The sequence below is a fragment of the Phalacrocorax carbo genome, chromosome 7 (genome assembly GCF_963921805.1).
Source record: "Phalacrocorax carbo chromosome 7, bPhaCar2.1, whole genome shotgun sequence".
NCBI classification, from domain to species: domain Eukaryota; kingdom Metazoa; phylum Chordata; class Aves; order Suliformes; family Phalacrocoracidae; genus Phalacrocorax; species Phalacrocorax carbo.
In genome coordinates, this window is record NC_087519.1 from 17,411,739 (window position 1) to 17,430,252 (window position 18,514).

Here is an 18,514-nt window from a genome sequence, read left to right on the forward strand (position 1 = left end):
AACAGAAACAAGGTCTAAAACAAAGACCGCAGAAGGCAGCTAGGGAAACAAAGACCACTGCAGGCAGAAATGTCTGCTGGAGAAATAAGTGATTTTAATTTATTTGTTTATGTTGAGAGAAGCATAAGGACCAGGTCACCAGAGACAGCACTGCTGAATACACTCTTGAGTTCACAGAAACTCATGTTCTCTATCTTACTCCAGTACATTGTTTGCTCCATTAATCACAAAAAGATTAGAACAGTAATATCACACAAATATGTCCATTATGCCTGCTTCTTGCCAAGTCCAGAAAACAGACACAATTCAGTAAATGTGATGCATCTGTTATTCTGTCTGCCATAAAGCATTTTGTAAAGTTTAGTAATTTCAAACCTTGACAACTCTTAATTAATCTGAGATTACTATCACTGGGAAAGACTCAGTTTATCTCAATGAAGAGAAAATACTTCTTCACGGTTAGTAAATGTAACAGTTTAGCAAGAGAACAAAATCATTGCTGGGGGAGACTAATGCTCAGCTTCTAGCCTGAAACATTACTGGAATGGAATGGGGAAGTTGGGAGAAAACAAAAGCTTCCTTATGCCTTTTTGTTGTTGTTGTTTAAAAGTGGTGGACTTATGCAATTCATTTTCTTAATGGGGGAGTAAAAGCAATATATACTAACCAAACTATATGTACCTCAGAGCTGGCAACACAGTAGTCTTCACAAACATTGCACACAAATGTTAACCAGAAGAGCACAATATACACAGTCATCTGAATCTATTATTTAGGGCTGATCTAAGTTCTGAAAGCACACTTCAGGAGTTTGTTTTCTTTAAATTGAAACAGGATTTTCTATTACTGATTTTAAAAGAAAAAAGTAATTCATCTCTGCAAAGCTGGACACCAGAGTTACCTCTTTCTTCTGCTTACTTTTGAAATGATAAATGACACTAGGAAAAGATTTCTGTGTGCACATCTTCATGTAGTGTGGTCTGGCTGAAAAAGTTGATTGATGACAACAATGTTCTTCAGTCATACATATTTAAGATTTGATATATGTCCTACATAAAAAGCATGCTGTGTTACATGTAAATCCATTTACTAAATTCATCCCCAAGCAGTATTAAATTCAAAAAGTTCCTTCAAAGGCTGAATTTGCTGAACTTGGCATTGTAACAAGTCTACTTAAATAGTTGTGTTTATTTCTTTTTCCTTCTTTCTCCACAAAGACCAAACAGGTAAGATCTATCTTCTATTTTCTTTTAATCTGAATCAGTAGTGTTGATTTTGAAAATGTGATGTAGTGAAAAATAAACAAACTTTAAACTCACCTTCGACCTTTTTTCTTTTGCCCCCCCCGCGCCCCATCAAGTTTGATGGACGTGCTTTATGAAGTACTAAATTCAAGGTTATATTGAAACCCAGCAATATTAGTGTCCTAACTTTCTATTTAACATAAAATACACACCCAACAAAAAAACCACATGCTTAGCATCTTGTACATAGCAAACAGAAAAAAGACAGACTTATTCCTGTGATAGGCTTAAAGAAGAAAATATTATTTTAGCTATACTTTGTGACACTTGAAAATATAAATAATAATGCACTGTAAACTACTAGTCTGTCAAATGCACATACTTGCACAAATATTCAGTGTCAGCACTGTGATCATTTTGAACATAATAAAGTATTTCTTTAAATGAAGTAAAGGCATGCAGTTCTTTAGTTCTGTTTTCTTTTGTTTTGTTGGGTTTTTTTTTGTTTTTTTTTTAAAGAAACAGATACAGAAATAATAATTTTAAAAATCTTCCTTTGAGGTACACCCCTACCACTCAGGTATAGATTTGAACTGTCATTTGCAATTGCAAACATCTGAGACATTACAACATTTTAATGGCAACTAACAATCTTAACAACTTTGCTAATTGTAACACAGCGCAGCTGATCTTAAATGCACAGCACAAGAAATTATATGGTGACGTCTACTTAAAATTTTTTCCCCTAATAGTGAAAGGACACTGACTGCTCATTTTATTAGCAATTCACCTGCTTTTTTTTTAGAAACAATGCTAATTTACCTTGTAAGACCGCTAATAAGAAGGAACAACACTGTCCTACCTTTACTCCATTTATCTTCTGTAGATTAAAATGGTTCAGTCTAAACAGAACGTAGTACTTCCACAAAGTAAAGTTAACAACTGGATTTCCCTGAGGATCAACTGTCAACTGTTCAATGTGATGCATCTGGGCTAATGCATTGAATTGCTGCAGTGTCACAAGATTTGTCTCCTTAAACTTCAGGTGCTTAAAAAAAACAAAACCAAAAAATCAAGCCACAATAATAAGGAAATAAAGAGTGAACATAATGATTCCTATCCCGTGCCACTCAATTTTCAAACTCAAATAAACAGTCTTTAGTTCTGATGAAGCAACTGAGCTCACTTCATTTAGGGTCTTTGTGGCAAAACACATCAATATATCAACCAACTGGTGTATTACATATATTTAGCAATGTCAACATTACAAGCCCTAAACAATTTATAAACACCCTTTAGCAACAGCACTAGTATTTTCAACATTACAAAAAGCAGTGATGCTACTTGAGCAATGTTTATTTTAATTCTGCAAGTAAGGCAACTGCAACATCCACACAGAGAAATAAGTAGAATATATGTTTTTTAATATTCTGCTTTTTTGGCCACAGCAGGCTGGCATTAAGTCATACCGTCCCATTTCTTTGAACCATGCCCTATGCTAGTGCTCCTCTGAGTGTGGTATGTTTGGCTACACAGTAGCATTACTGAGGGAAGGGGAAGGTGGAAAGTTTGATGGTGAAAATAATGATTTAGTTAAGATTCTGCTATCCCCCACAAATCCCCCCCCCCAAAGAATTGTTTCATTGAGATAGGTAAATCATCACTATTTTAATATTTACTTAGGAATAACTGAATTAAATGTCCAAGAAATAAAAAGAGGGAAAAAAAAGTACTAAAGGGACATCTGATTTATGTTGGTTTGCTTCATCAAATTTACACATAAATATGGTGTAAATTTGGGGTTGTCCTGTACAGGGACAGGAGTTGGACTTGATCCTTGTGGGTCCCTTCCAACTCAGGACATTCTATGATCAAGAACTGAGGAATTCCAAGAGCTGTACTGATTTAGCTAGCTATTTCCTTCGAATTTTACCTCTTCCTTTTTATCCTAACAGCTACTTGATCAATGAGCTGAAGACAAATGAAGGTCTCCTGATACCATAGATCCACAACAACACTGTAGAATAGCAATACTGTATTTACACACCAATTTTGCAAAACTTAAAAATAATCAGTTAGGTCAAAGGGATTAAGAGAAATAATAACTAGTCTGAAAAGACCATCCTGTATGAGAATTCAAATTAAAGCCTTCATTTTCAAGAAGCATCAAGCTAAAGTGAACATTACAGGATAACACCAAGCAAATATGTAATTCATAGATGTATCTATTTATATGAAAGCACACAAGGGTGACTGTGCCAGATTACGGTTCTGTTAGAGAATACATATGCCATAGCTGTTCATACAGCTGAAATTTGAGGCATTCTTACCACAGAATTAGGAAATTTCATCTTCAGTTTTGTTAACACTTGAACAATTTCATCAAACTCTATGAATATAAAGGAGACTGTGACAATAATTCCAGCTGTTTGAACACTCCAGTTTCGATCCAGGCACTCCAGTGCTCCAGCACCATACAAGCAAAGAGTGTCTCCTTCCACTTCCACTAAATGAGACTCAAGAACAGACAAACCTTGTACTGCACTGCTCAATATTGTATCAAGAGACCTGTGGAGGAAATAAAAACGCAGCGATATAAATGAGATTGTTTTGAGATAGTAACACCATTCTATTGAATGATAGTCCTTTCATTTACCAGAGCCCAACTGTCAAATATGAGTGCATTTCTCAGCATTCATTTATTTGCAGTACCCGATCTGGTTGAAAAACATTAAGGGCTGAAAAATCCTCTTTCCATCGTGTAACATTGCAGATGTTCTACTTCTTTGGCAAAAAGGCTCTGGGGGCATTTCAGTTGGGGGGGGGTGGGGGCGTGTCAAATAAATAAAGAAATCACTCATATTTAATAACCTGTTTAAAATTTTTAACCCAGAATGCTAACAACGTATTTTGTGCTGCTTTAGATATCTAAAACCAACCTCAAACAATGTATTTAGTCAAGCAAAGTCACCTTCATATTCTATTTGCTAGATGAAATGTAAAAGTTATGGCATGAGTAAGCGCTTTAAGAACAGACAGTTGTTAAAACAAATCCAGGAAAATGCTATTCACAGCACTGAACGGTTATTTTTATTCTTGTCAAGAGTATCACTCTTTCCTCAAAACCATAAGTTACATTATCTGATCAGGATATCAGGATTCATTATTCTGCGTAGAGTTGGGAATAATCTTATGGCTTATTATCCTTGTTTAATCCCTGATTAATAAGGATGAATGAGCATTTCTTTAAACTAATGTGAGCTTTACAATTCACAAGAGCTACTTTAAGATTAAGCAATAACTCCAGGTGTTCTCAACTCATCTCTTTGCATCTTACTTCCACTGTAAGTTACTGTAAGTTATGATACACTCAGCTGACTGGACCTGAAGTGCACAGACAATTCAAGATGAGCGCAAATCACAGGTTTAGAAAGTTGTGTAATAATCACTACTGCTTTATTCTTTACTACCATCCTAGTATTTTTAATGTATTTTACTTTTTTGACTACTAGTGATCACTTGACTGATGTTTTCTTGACAAAATCAACCAGAACTCTAAGATTTCACCCTCAACTGGAAATGTTGAGAGCCCATCACTTCAACATGAAGCTGTTATTACTTATCTATGCTGAATTTCACCTGTCATTTTATTGCTTAGTCACTTGTCTTGAAAGTATCTTCTGAAATTCTTCACTATTATAAAACATAGTAGTAGATCAATGTCAATTTTTACTTAGAGGGTGTTAAAGAGCAATAAGGATTTGAGGCAAAAAATGGCAGTGTTCTCCACAGCTTCTTAATTCTAACACACGTTGCCACATCTTCATTAATCTGTTTAAACTAATACAAATTGGTGATAAAGATCACTATCACACTTTCATTTCTGGAATCAGTCATAAAAAAAGATAAAATTTCCAAACCTAAATCTCCAATTCAGAAAACTAAATGCACTGTAATTTACATAAGAGACTTATAATATATGCAAATAAAGCACATGGTTTGTTGAACATCTGGGGGGGCTCTGAAATTTTACATTTCATACAAGTAACCACTTTGATTTCTACAATGCATTCTACAAATCTTAAACTACAAAAACCTTCACAAGAGCATGGGAACACATTTTGTGCATTTTCTTTTATCACCACAGATTTGACAAAAGAATCCTGACATTCATGGTCAGGAACTACAAGGAATAAACCAACTTTAGTCACTGTATCTGGCATAAGCAGAAATTGCAGTTCACCGAGATCCTGCCCACAACTTCATGCAAAAAGTCTTAATATGTTACTTAAAAGCATGATTTCTCAAGCAATGAGAATCTGTTAATTAACAGGACAATGCTCATGCTACTATGCATTGACTTGGTCATGGGGGATGATTACTAACACTGAATTAAATTGTGAAGAAATCAAGAAGGCAAGAAAGCAGTGGCTAAACATATGTTCAGGGGAAAGCTTTAGAAGCACAAAAGAAAGGACTAGAGCAATTTAAAAATCCTAAGAACAAAAAAAAGTGCTTCAAAAGATGCAGCAATCAACTGGAGATAAATTGGTCTAGCCAATACTAGGCTTAAAATCAGATGGGTTCTGTTTGTGAGAGGCAGATTTCCTGCCTGTACCTGACATTTCCAGTGTTGATCAGGCACAGCGGGAAGGTGTACTTGCTGTTGAATTCATGCAGACTATTTTTTCAGGCTTTTGCCTGAGCTAGCCAGGTTGAAAGTGTGCTAGTTTGGTTTTGGCCAATCCAAGGCACACATTGTTCATTAAGATCTGTATTTGGTTTTTAAATTACATAGGATGCCAGACAGACACCTTGTAGATGAAAACAAGCAAAAAAGTTATTTTTGTGTCACAAAAATAATATAATAATATGTGCTGGTTTTGGCTGAGAAGTGGTTAATTCTCCTCCCGGGCGGAGGGGTGTCGGCTACCCTTCCAGCTTCCCGTGCTCTGCCAAGTGGCGGAGGGGGGCTGGGAGGGGCAGGGCCATGGTGGGGGTGGCTGACCCCGACTGGCCAATGGCAGGTTGATTCCATACCACGTGACACCATGACCGGTATATTGACGGCGGGGCAGGTTGCAGCTGGGGAGCGGAACGGCGTTGGGTCGGCTGCGTCGCATGCGATTTGTTACGGCGGTTCATTCCCCCCCCCCGGGTTTTGCGCCTCTCATTGTTCTCCTTTACATTGCATTTCTGTTGTTGTTTCTTTTAATTTTAATTATTAAACTGTTCTTATCTCAACCCACGAGCATTACCCTTCTGATTCCCTCCCCCATCTACCGGTGGGGGAGTGAGCGAGCGACTATGTGGGGCTGAGCTGCCGGCTAAACCACAACACCATATCTTATACCAACAACAGAAAAGTTACCTTAGGAAAAATTATCTTAGGAATAAAACTAAGTCAAAGAACTGCTATTTTTAAAATAGCATGAGTATGAAAGTGGTCCAATAAGAGATGCTGCTGTTCAAACTGAGAATGTGAATTCAAAATAATTTATGAAACCTTCATACACAAAGAGGTTACTAACATTTTTAATGCTCGTACATCCTCATTTTGTTCATTTCAACTGAGGGCAACAATCTAAGTTGTCAAGGAAATGCACAGCCTTAAAAAAGGCTCAAGAATTCATATTTAACATTTCTTGCAAACATGAAGTCTCCCTTATTTAGCAAAATCACATAATAGTTTAGCTTGCACTTCTTTAGTCAAGGAGTTGCTGTTACATTATTATCTAATATATATTACTTATTACTAACAGGTAACAGCCTCAATCATTAAGTAAAGCATCTCTTCAGGATTGTTTTGGATATATTACTTTCTACAATGAAATACAGTGATATCTCAGAAGTGAGAAGTAGTAACTTGGAATATAAGACATGAACAAGAAAAAATATTTCCCAGTAAAATACCTGCTTTCTTCAGGAAATACATAAGCAGCACTGCCATTGATCTGACAGGGTTCATTATCTTTATCTTGGTTTAAAGAATCCACAAGAGCTATTCGATTCTGCTGTATCTCCCACTGACGTGCAATATTACAAATTGTTAACCGTTTCTTTTCCTGAAACAATAAATAAAAGTTATGACAGTGCAGTATCAACATACTTGTTTGCTCTGAAATAAATGTTCTGCTTAATCAAAGCATTTTAAATGTTTTAAATTGAAAAAATGATAATACTGGTTGGTGGTTATGCATTAAAACCAAGGCATCATCCTAGTGCTATTTTGCATAACAATGATTTCACAAAAGTTGTAATAACATAAACAAGGCAAGTTTAACATACTAAATCCATAACTTGTGAAAACTTATTTAAAACTATTTAGTTTGGATAACCACAGTAGTCTTATCTTGACAGTCTGGAGCTGCTTGTAATGCTCCTCCCACAAAACAAGGCAGACTGCTTGTACCTTTCTCCATGCTGCTAGAGTGACCCTAGCACTTAAGTTAAGACAGTAATGTAACTGCCGTTAAGTCTTAGCAGTAATTGCAACATACTCTGTGTGTGTGTAAAAATGTTACCTTCTGAAAAATGTAAAAAGTCAATTTTATAAAAACAGAAAATGAAATTACCTTCCTGATAGACACAAGGACTACAACATATCTAAGTTCAAATATTTTGTAATACTTTTAAAAAGTAGTTTTTATATTCTAGGCAGGTCTTGTCAATGAACTAGTATTTCAAAAGTCTGTTAAGTACTTGGTCTTGTACATTCATGCGAATCCTGTCAATTACCTATGATTCTCTATGCAGGTGGTTATTCTATCGCATCATACCGATATATATGATTTAGTATACCACTTAGCATACTTTAAACGGTTAAAGAACAAGGTGCTTTGTAAGAGCTTATGGACTGGCAGCTGAACTCTCATCAAATGAAAATGGCACGATATAATTAATATCAAAGGGTAAATTCATTGTTAGTTTCGCTTCTTTTTTTTTTTCTGAATCAAATCTACTTCTCTGGGAGCCAGCCGTCTCACTGTTACACTACTTTCAATTAAACTTGAACAGGGACTTAGAATTTCTTACAGGAAAATATTACTGAGGAGCTTAGCATAAAATAAATTTACATCCACAAAACATGGAGAAAACAGAGCCTCAGTCAAAGCCAATGGCTTCTTGGTGTATAATATCATACTCTAAATTGACATTGCTATAGAAATGTAGCTTTCAAGTCCATACAAAATAACAACCTTAATTTAAAGCTTCCCACTCATAGGAAGTATTAAAAAAACCCATGAAATTCTAAGAATCCTTTACCTTCTCTTACATACTTCAGAAGATCATCGCTGGAATTGGAATACAAATGTCCTGATACTTTGGAATGGAGTGGGGGAAAAAGGCAAACCTGAATATCCCCCTAATAGTAAAAACCGCAGTTGACAGCCTGTGTCTTTGCCACTAATTTTACCCATAAACAGGGGAAGGATAAAAGGTGCATAGTCTTCAGATGTACTGATGAATATTCTACTTCAACACTATGAAATTTTGGATTGAAACAGCAAGTACTTGTTAGCTTCAAGTTGCAATATGAAATTGATTTAAAAAAAAAAAAGGTAAATCCCTGTTAATTATTTCCTCAGAGCATAAGCTCAACACCTTTATTAATTTCTTACCAGTGTTAAAGGCCTGTCTAATATAATGATTTTAAATACCATTACATTAGTTCCTGTCTCCTTTAGAATATTTTGTTAGGCTGATTAAGATACAAGAAAACAACATAATACTGATTAGGATTTAGAAGGCTGTACCAAAAATCCTGAAGGACAGATGGCTTGCTTTCTTTTAAAATTGAACATTTACATTTGTTTTAAGACAGACTCTATGGCTGGGGGAAAAAAAAAAAACCCAGCACAAAACCTGAGGTTTTATTATATCCCTTTTTTCCAACTGGTCAAAAAAAAAATAATTTATTTTCTACGCCTATGGAGAAAGGCAGGGGACCAGGGTAAATCTAATTGTACAATTTAAAATTAACACTTTTGATATCTCAAGTTTGACCTGTACTCTCTATGCTCCTAGGTTTTATATATGAAAGTAACATGTAACCGTTACCGTCATGTTTTCACATAATTCCTTTCACATTGGGAGAGTTATGGACATCACTGCAGTGTAGTTCACTAAAAATGTTCCTCACGGTACTCAGTGTTGGAAATGTGAAATGTAAAGCACTACTAATGAATATTTCTTTGAAAAACAGAAAATAGTAGATCAACAAAAAAATGGAAGCATTTCATCATCTATGACTGCTAATTGGTAGAGCCTAAGAATTACTTTATTCCTTAAGACTAACGAACAACTGCATATAAATCACAGAAAAACATTTTATACCTACATGCAAATCCTTCATGCTGCAGCTATAATACTCAGAGTAAACACCATGATCTGTTTCAATTACTGATAATGCAGAGATAGATCTACTAAATTATGTCTGCAGCTGTCTGGCACTAAAAGTACATGGAAATTACTTTAAAACTTTTCTTCTTCTGAAAGTTTTTCCATTTTAAAGAGCTCAAAACTCTATTCTGCATTCATTTTGCCCGAAGCCCTATCACATTATCTGGTTACACAACACTAAATGCCCAATATTTAGACTTCAGTGATCATTGGGCCGTATGTCACAGAAAGTAGGCAAAGCTTAAATAGCATTTTCTTCCGATCACATTTAGAAGATTGTTTGTTCAGGAGCATGAGAATGGAGCTAAATCCAGTTGGCAGCCAGTCACAAGTGGTGTTCCCCAGGCCTCAGTGTTGGGGCCAGCCTTATTTAATATCTTTATCAATGATCTGGATGAGGGGATCGAGGGCACCCTCAGTAAGTTTGCAGATGACACCAAGTTGGGCGGGAGTGTTGATCTGCTCGAGGGTAAGAAGGCTCTGCAGAGGGACCTGGACAGGCTGGATCAATGGGCTGAGGCCAACTGCATGAGGTTTAACAAGGCCAAGTGCCAGGTCCTGCACTTGGGCCACAACAACCCCATGCAACGCTCCAGGCTTGGGGAAGGGTGGCTGGAAAGCTGCCCAGAGGAGAAGGACCCGGGGGTGCTGGTTGACAGCTGGCTGAACTTGAGTCAGCAGTGTGCCCAGGTGGCCAACAGCATCCTGGCTTGTATCAGGAATAGTGCGGCCAGCAGGAGTAGGGAAGTGATCGCGCCCCTGTGCTCAGCACTGGTGAGGCCACACCTTGAATATCGTGTTCAGTTTTGGGCCCCTCACTACAAGAAGGATGTTGAGTGGCTGGAGCACGTTGAGAGAAGGGCAGCAAAGCTGGTGAAGGGTCTGGGGAGCAAGTCTGATGAGGAGAGGCTGAGGGAACTGGGGTTGTTTAGTATGGAGAAGAGGAGGCTGAGGGGAGACGTTGGTGCTCTCTACAACTACCTGAGAGGAGGCTGTAGTCAGGTGGGTGTTGGTCTCTTCCCCCAAGTTACTAGTGATAGGACAAGAGGAAACGGCTTCAAGCTGCCTCAGGGAGGTTTAGACTGGATATTAGGAAAAATTTCTTTACTGAAGGAGTGGTCAGACATTGGAACAGGCTGCCCAGAGAGGTGGTGGAGTCACCATCCCTGGAGGTATTCAAAAAACATGTAGACATGGTACTTCAGGGCATAGTTTAGGAGACAGGGTAGTGTTGGGTTGGTGGCTGGACTTGAGCCTAGAGGTCTTTTCCAACCTTAATGACTCCGTGAGTCTATGATAAGGGGTGCTGCAAGGATGTGTGCACTCTTTAATGTAGTTGGGATGATCAGATACTGAGGTAAAGACAAATAGACTATGTATTTTTAAAAGAGCTTTTTTTTGTTTTTAAACTGAAAAGCCCCTTCTTATTCCCAAAGAGCTACTGTGTGGTTTATTTATTCTCATTTTGAGATCTGTAGAGAGTACGTGTTTGACATAAGTGGTAAAGTGGGGTTATGATGACATATCTTTTCCTGAGGAAATTTAACCTTGACTTTATGTGAAGAATTTTGCCTGCAAACACTGTGGGATCCTATGTACGTTTGGTAGTCTGACATTCCATGGGTGTATAGGAAACTTACTAAAAACTTACATTACTTTGGGTTGTGCTCTCCTTTCTTTGACTGTTTTGATATTTGCAGCAGAATTTTATAAATATTAATTCAGAATGTGTTGTCACTAATAGGGGCTTAACTTACCAGGCACTGGCACAGAGAAACTGCTCGTAAAATGTGCTACATAGTTTGATCAATTGTCCCTTCAATACAAGAAAGTCACTTAGAGACATCTTTGGTAAAACTCTTGGACCACAGTTGTTTCCTCTGCATCTCTGCAATGTGGCTTTATGACATCCCCTTCAACAACTGAGAACACTGTATTAGAAAATATTTTGCATTATGATGTTCTAATAAGAACTTAAAATATGATTGGAAACTGTCTGCCGTAAATCATTAGGAAAAATATGTTGGGGTAACTTTAGCAGCTCTCTCAAATAGTTTTATTCCACAACTGTGCTCTTTATCTTGGGGAGTTCTCTTGTATGTTCTAGGTGTTCATATGTGGTAGATAGAGGTCTTTTCCAACCTTTATGATTCTATGAGGGTCTCCTGATAACCTCAACTATCATACAGCCCTACTGTTTTGTGAGCCCTCAGCTGTGGGCCGCTGAATTCCTCCAGAGCTTCAAAAACTTGCAAGAATTCATTTTACAAAAAGCAAATTTCAGAAGTGTGAAGATTTTGGTAGCAGTAACTACTTCTTGTTCCAGTAAATATTAAGTTCATCCTCTGTTGAAAAGGAATTACATTTTCTGTACTTTTTGAAGTACATCTCAAACTTTCCCAGGAATGTGTTTTAACCAATTAAAAAAAAAGAGGGATGAAGAAACTCGGCTGTTAGGGTAGAAAAGTATTAGCAAGGGAAAAAGAAGATATGACGTTGCTGAAATTAACTTTTTTGATGCAGCGAATACAGGAAAACAGCAATTGTTTGCTACTGACTGAGTGCTTATAATTTAATTTACACTGTATATAGTTTAAGAAAGTTTGGAGGAAACTGACAGCAAATCTAAATATTTTCTCTAAATATTTTCTTCAGATTTAACTACGACAAAAATCCTATAGTTCAGACCATTTTTTGCTGGACATTGTACCTACGAGCAGATTTACTCCTTTCAATTCAAAGGTGTGGAACAGGAAAAAAGAAATCAGAATCATAACACAGAACACCACATTTACAAAAGGAAAGGTATGCAAAAATCACTGAATCATGCAAAATATATTGGTATTTGGCTCTTATGCCACTTAACTATTTGAAGATAAGAAAGATACTTCAAATTATGAAATCTACACTTTAATGTTGAAATCTGAATAACAATGGCATTATACATTAAAAATTGGTTTTTTCTTCTAAAGGAAGTTTCCACTAGCAAAATACACTGAGAAATCTAGGCCATCAAGACAAACAATCCATCTGCTACAGGGAAACATTACATCAATCATCCAAAGATACCTAAACAAGCTAGAGAGGTGGGCCTGTAAGAACCTCATGATGTTCAAGAAGGCCAAGTGCAAGGCCCTGCACCTGGGTTGGGGCAACCCCCAGAATCAATACAGGCTGGAGGATGAAGGGACTGAGAGCAGCACTGCAGAGAAGGACTTTGGGGGTACCGGTGAATGAAAAGCTGGACATGAGCCAACAATGTGCGCTTGCAGCACAGAAGGCCAACTGTATCCTGGGTCGCATCAAAAGTAGTGTGGCCAGCAGGATGAGGAAGGTGATTCTGTCTACTGCACTCTGGTGAGACCCCACCTGGAGTACTGTGTCCAGCTCTGGAGCCCTCAGCACAAGAAGAGCACTGAACTGTTGGAGAGGGTCCCGTGGAAGGCCACAGAAATGATCTGAGGACTGAAGCACCTCTCCTGCAAGGACAGACTGAGAGAGTTGGGGTTGTTCAGCCTGGAGAAGAGAAGGCTCCAGGGAGACCTTATTGTGGCCTTCCAGTACTGAAAGGGGGACTACAGGAAGGATGGGGGCAACCTCCTTAGCAAGGCCTGTTGAGACAGGACAAGGGTTAATGGTTTTAAACTAAAGGAGGGTAGATTTAGACTGCATATAAGGAAAATGTTTTTTTTGCAATGAGGGTGGTAAAACACTGGAACAGGTTGCCCAGGGAGGTTGTGGAGGCCCCATATCTGGAAATATTCAAGGTCAGGTTGGACAGGGCTCTGAGCTACCTGATCTAGTTGAAGATGTCACCTCTAAAGGTCCCTTCCAACCTAAATCGTTCTCTGATTTTATGATCAACAGTTAATTACATCAACAGTTAAGAACATGAACTTCAACACTTCAACATTTTCAATAAACACTACTTTTTTTACCAGTCCAGAGTCAGTTTGCTTTTCAACAGCATAAAATAACACTGTGTGTGAATATTATTTACCGATTTCCCATTGCTTTATCTTACTAAGAACTGGCAGCAAAAAAACTTCAAACCTGAAGAGACTTGAAATACATCAGTAACTTACAGGGAGAAAAACAAAAAAAACAAAACCCAAAAAAGAACAAAAAACCTACAAACCACAACACTGCTTAAAAAGAAAACAAAAAACAAAACAAACATAACACCAAACCCACAAACAAAAAATCAAACAACAAAAATACCCAAAAAACCCAAACAACAACAGAACAACAAAAAACCCCAAACAACTGTAAGACTTTGTTATAGATATATATTTTTTAGACAGGAAATCAAAATATACATGGATACAAATATACAGGAAATCAAAATATATTCTTAAGCACTAGATATGGAATTCTTTTCCCATTCATGTATTTGGGTTTTTTTAATATACCTAAAATGTCTTTTAATATACTGTTAACATTCTGTTTGTGTCTTTTTATTTTCAGCATTATATATATTTGCTACACTTCTTAGAGCCTTCTGCAAATACTTTCACTCTAATCCCCTTCGTGAAATATGATTTTACCTAAGTAACTTAACAATGGACACATGCAAATTTTTTGTTTATTTGACTGCCAAATTGAAAGAGCATTTTGTATAACCATTACTGGAATACAGGAAGTTTTAGGCACCTTTTTTTCTCCAAAGAGAAGTGATTTGGAAAGAAATGGCAATATTCACACGACAAAGGAAATGCAGATACTCTTAGATCCTTGAACTTTGGTCTCCTATTAGGAACACAGATCATTGAGTCACCAGCCCTGTAAGAGTATTCAGGAGTGCACCTCAGTCTCCCCTGTTAGAGCTATTCCATATTCTCATGTATGGAAGCACTAACCAGGCCAGGTGGTGTGGTAGATAAGTGCTCTTCTGAAAAAGATGACAGCTAGAGTCTAGCTGCTCTGATGACTGCTTAACTCTTTCTACAAAAAGGAACAACTTCAACAGGGAAGTATGAAGGAAAAACTACTTCAGAACACCCTGCATGGCAGCAGTTAGAGCACTCACCTGAAATGGGGGAGACCAAGTTCAAGGAATTTGAAATCACTGAAAAGTCCTTTACTCTGGACTTACTTTATCTCTGGATTTGTGAAAATTAAGTTTGCCATCTTTTTACATGTATCACACATATATTCAAACTGGGTTTTTTTGCTAAAGTATAACTTGCATAGTTGACTGAAGAGTTTCAGCTGTGGAATGCACTGTTTAAGCTGTAAAAGAGGTTTAAAGAGACAGAGGTATACTGGGATATATAAGAACTACAGAAAAAAAAACGTTAGGATATAGATTATTGCTGTAAACTGGTTTACAGTAGGCTTAGAACAGCCACAGAAAATACCTTAAGCAAGGTCTGTTTATGGCTTTCACGCTTCTTTTCTTCCTCTTTCCTTGCTGCAACAGATGCCATACGTCTTTCTTCTTCCTGGATGAAAACAAAAACAACTTCATAAAGAGAGGAATTAACAGGTTCTGAAAAGTATTATTGACAAATTATAAATACCTTTTTGTTTGTGTAATTTTAAGTTTAATACAATTTTAGGATTTTTAACATTAATGTTTCTAAACATTTTCAAAACCAATTAAATTGGTAATTATAAATAAATCAATAAATACAGAAGAAACAGATATCTACTCAGATGTAAATGCTGACGGTAAAGCTATTTAAAGCTTATTTGTAAAGGTCTTTGAAAAAACTACAAAGCATCTGGTGAGTATGACAGTGAAAAAAAACATTTTTAAATATAACAGTGCATGATATCTTTATATCTTTGTAGTAGTTTTTGCAATTAGTAGGCTTTTTTTGTAAGAAAAGAGCGTATGAGCTGAATTCTATTTATGTTCAAATCTAAGATTGGTTTTCATCATAATAAACTTTTTCCAGCAGCATACTTTCCTCAATCAGCAACAGAAAGTAAGAAAAGAATATTTTCAGAGTTAGCTACAGTACATTATTTCTCATCCATATTATTACCTATTCAAGAGGAACTTTCAAGAAGAAAGCCATTGATTCCTAAATAATGGAAGTCATGTAGGTGAAGATATTTAATTTTCCTGGTACAGCAATTTAATGCCGCAACACACCCATATTAGGTTGAATACTCCCTGTTTACAGAATTCTAAACATTCTCACAGCACAGTATTTTTAGAACATATATTTTCCAAGTAACAAAAGAAATGTTCACTATGAAGTAAAAAGTGTAGAGTGCCCTTCCAACACAAATATTTGGGAAGCATACTTGAATTTATTTTTATTTACTTTACTTGCCATTGGGGTGTTTCTATTAAAGTATCTTTACAGAACATACAGAAAGTGTTTGGATTTCCCTCAAAATAGTAAGCTCCTGTCCTAACCTTTTCACATTCATTTTCCAGAAAGTTATGTGTTAGGAAAATTAACAAATAAAAATGAACAGAAAACATCATCAACCATTAAGACCTATCAATATCTCAAAGTTTATATATAAATAGAACCTTCTATGTTTAGAGCATTGTAAGAACCCCTAAGCATACGGCTGAATGCTTACTGGATGATGAACTAAAACAGGAACTTCACACTAGGCATCGCTATTACATTTTAAAGAAAATAATTTCCAAAGCATAACAAGTTAGGTTCACATAGCAAACTTATTCTTATCTGTGTACAGCCCCCATGAAACCCACTGACATACCATGGATTTTGACATCAATCTGGAAGGTGATGAAACAACAAATTTTCAAATTGTTCCACCATCACTTTGACCTAACATGGATATATTAAACAAGGGGAATACCTTAATGCAGGTTAAGGCATGAGGCTTCGGATAGGGTAAGCTTCTCTAACTCAACTGTATAGAAGAGTTTCCCTGGAACACCAATTGGAAAGAATTTTTTTTTTTTCACCCTTAAAAGCCCTGAAGGTGCTTTCAGGGAAGTTTTGTTGGAAGCCTCCTCTGTTACTGAGCTGGTCTTTTCAGTTCTTCCTAAACAGGTTATTATCAAGGTGCTGGTGTCACAGAATTATAGAATAATCTTGGTTAGAAGGGACCTCAAGAGGTCATTAGTTCATGTTGAGGATCATCCATAAATACATAAAACCACACACAAACAGAAGGCCTTCTAGATCCCAATACAACAAAATACCACACAATGAAACCCAATACCTGAATGGGAGGGTTCAGGATGAGGCTGTGAAAATCATTAAGTAAACCCCATGAAGATAATATGCCACAAATATGAATGTATAATTAATAATGCACAATAAAAAGGTACTGTTCCTCAAGATACAATTCAAAATATTAAGAACTACAAACATGATTGTCATGGCAGCCATTTATCCCAATTACATGTTACAGTGTACTAAGTTTGTGTTTACTTAAAAAACCCTGAAGTCTTAAGATAACATATAAACACTAGCAAACTACATTAGTGACAGCCTTCTATAGAAAGTGGGTTAGAGTTGTTTTGGGTTTTATTATTTTATAATTAAATCTCTCAATTTGACTTTACATTTATGCTTTTTAACTTAGCTTCTTAAAGAAACAAGATTTTTACAATTTCAGTGTCCTAATCTTCTCTAACGACTTTTCAACACATTGAACATATTAAATAACTTAAAGTATGTTTAGTAGTCTCAAATTAAGGCAGGTTTTTTTTCCCCTAGAAGTTTGATTATATAAAATTGGTATGTAGAAAGAAATGTAAACTAGTTTTCCCACCAAGGGAGAGGAAGCAGAAATTATCCATTCTATTTGGCAAGAAACAGCTAGCCAGTCAACACAGAGTCAGCTCCAGAGTAACTGAGGTATTGTTGTGTTTCGCACTGGGGAAGGTGAAAGCTAGAGAACAAAGTGACATTAATCTATAGCAAATTAGCCTTCATTAATTTTATTCCTTTCAAAACAACTTGAGGTTTTGTTTTGAGGGTTTTTTTTTTCCTTCCCCTCAAGCTTTAAGGCAAAATCCACAAAGTTCCCTAATTCAGTTTTCTCTTGGCTTCCACAAATCTGCCTTCTTACTCTATCGTCCGTCTCAAAGCCTTCCCTTAATCCAGCCCAAATGCATACTTAATTACACCATCTTCCATACATAAGGATCTACTGCCCTCATTCAAGTCAGTCCAGTACTTTCTCTGCCAACAGAGTCTTGATACAAATAATGAAATGAACTAATGCAAATCATATTCTAAGAGTCTTTTATTAACTGATCAAGACTTTCCTTGATCAAGAGTTTATCCTAATTACAGACATTTCAAAAATAGTTTTTCTTTTACAAAACAAATTAGCTCAGCCTAGAAAGAAAATATATCCTAGTTTTATTCACTATTCTTAAAGGCAGAATGACACAGAAAAAGATCAAGGGCCAAATCTGCTCTTTACGGAAATCAAATCATATACATTTCTTGATTGAACTTACATAACACATGCAATCAGTGTTGCAAAACACAACATCCCCCTAAAACCCCACAAAAATAACCCTAGAAAACCCACAAAGTCATAAAACAAAGCCTTTAATAACCTTGCCAAAACTCATTTTTACTGTCACCCTTTCTCCTCTTTTAACTCCAGCTTTTTTTAAATTCTTCCTACCACACTTCTTTTTTTCCCCACTCACTATTCTGCTGCTATTGTCCATAACTTTGTTTTGTCTTTAAACCAATCCCTGCGGAACAAAGGACATGCTTTTCCAGTAGGGTGAAGTGCCAGATGATTACAAAAGGACTAGGATGTCCTCTTGTATATTGAGATCTCCTCCATTTATTTGTTTTCCACTTCCCATCTAAAAACTTACTAAATAGCTAAGAAGTCATATTCAGACACCCTCACCCCTGCTCCCCCCCCCCCCCAAAAAAAAAAAAAAGAGAAAGAAA

General features: G+C 36.6%; 1 protein-coding gene across 9 annotated transcripts in view; it reads right to left on the reverse strand.

Moving 5' to 3' along the window:
• Positions 1 to 18,514, reverse strand: part of LRRC49 (leucine rich repeat containing 49) — a 58,292-nt gene that overhangs the window by 7,375 nt on the left and 32,403 nt on the right. For all 9 annotated transcript variants that reach the window (XM_064456554.1, XM_064456556.1, XM_064456553.1 and 6 more), the window contains 4 exons: positions 15,008 to 15,091; positions 7,158 to 7,309; positions 3,575 to 3,812; positions 2,107 to 2,292 (listed from right to left, as the gene is read on the reverse strand). In XM_064456554.1, coding sequence (XP_064312624.1) covers positions 2,107 to 2,292; positions 3,575 to 3,812; positions 7,158 to 7,309; positions 15,008 to 15,091 — 660 coding nt within the window. The remainder of the gene's footprint in view (positions 1 to 2,106; positions 2,293 to 3,574; positions 3,813 to 7,157; positions 7,310 to 15,007; positions 15,092 to 18,514) is intronic.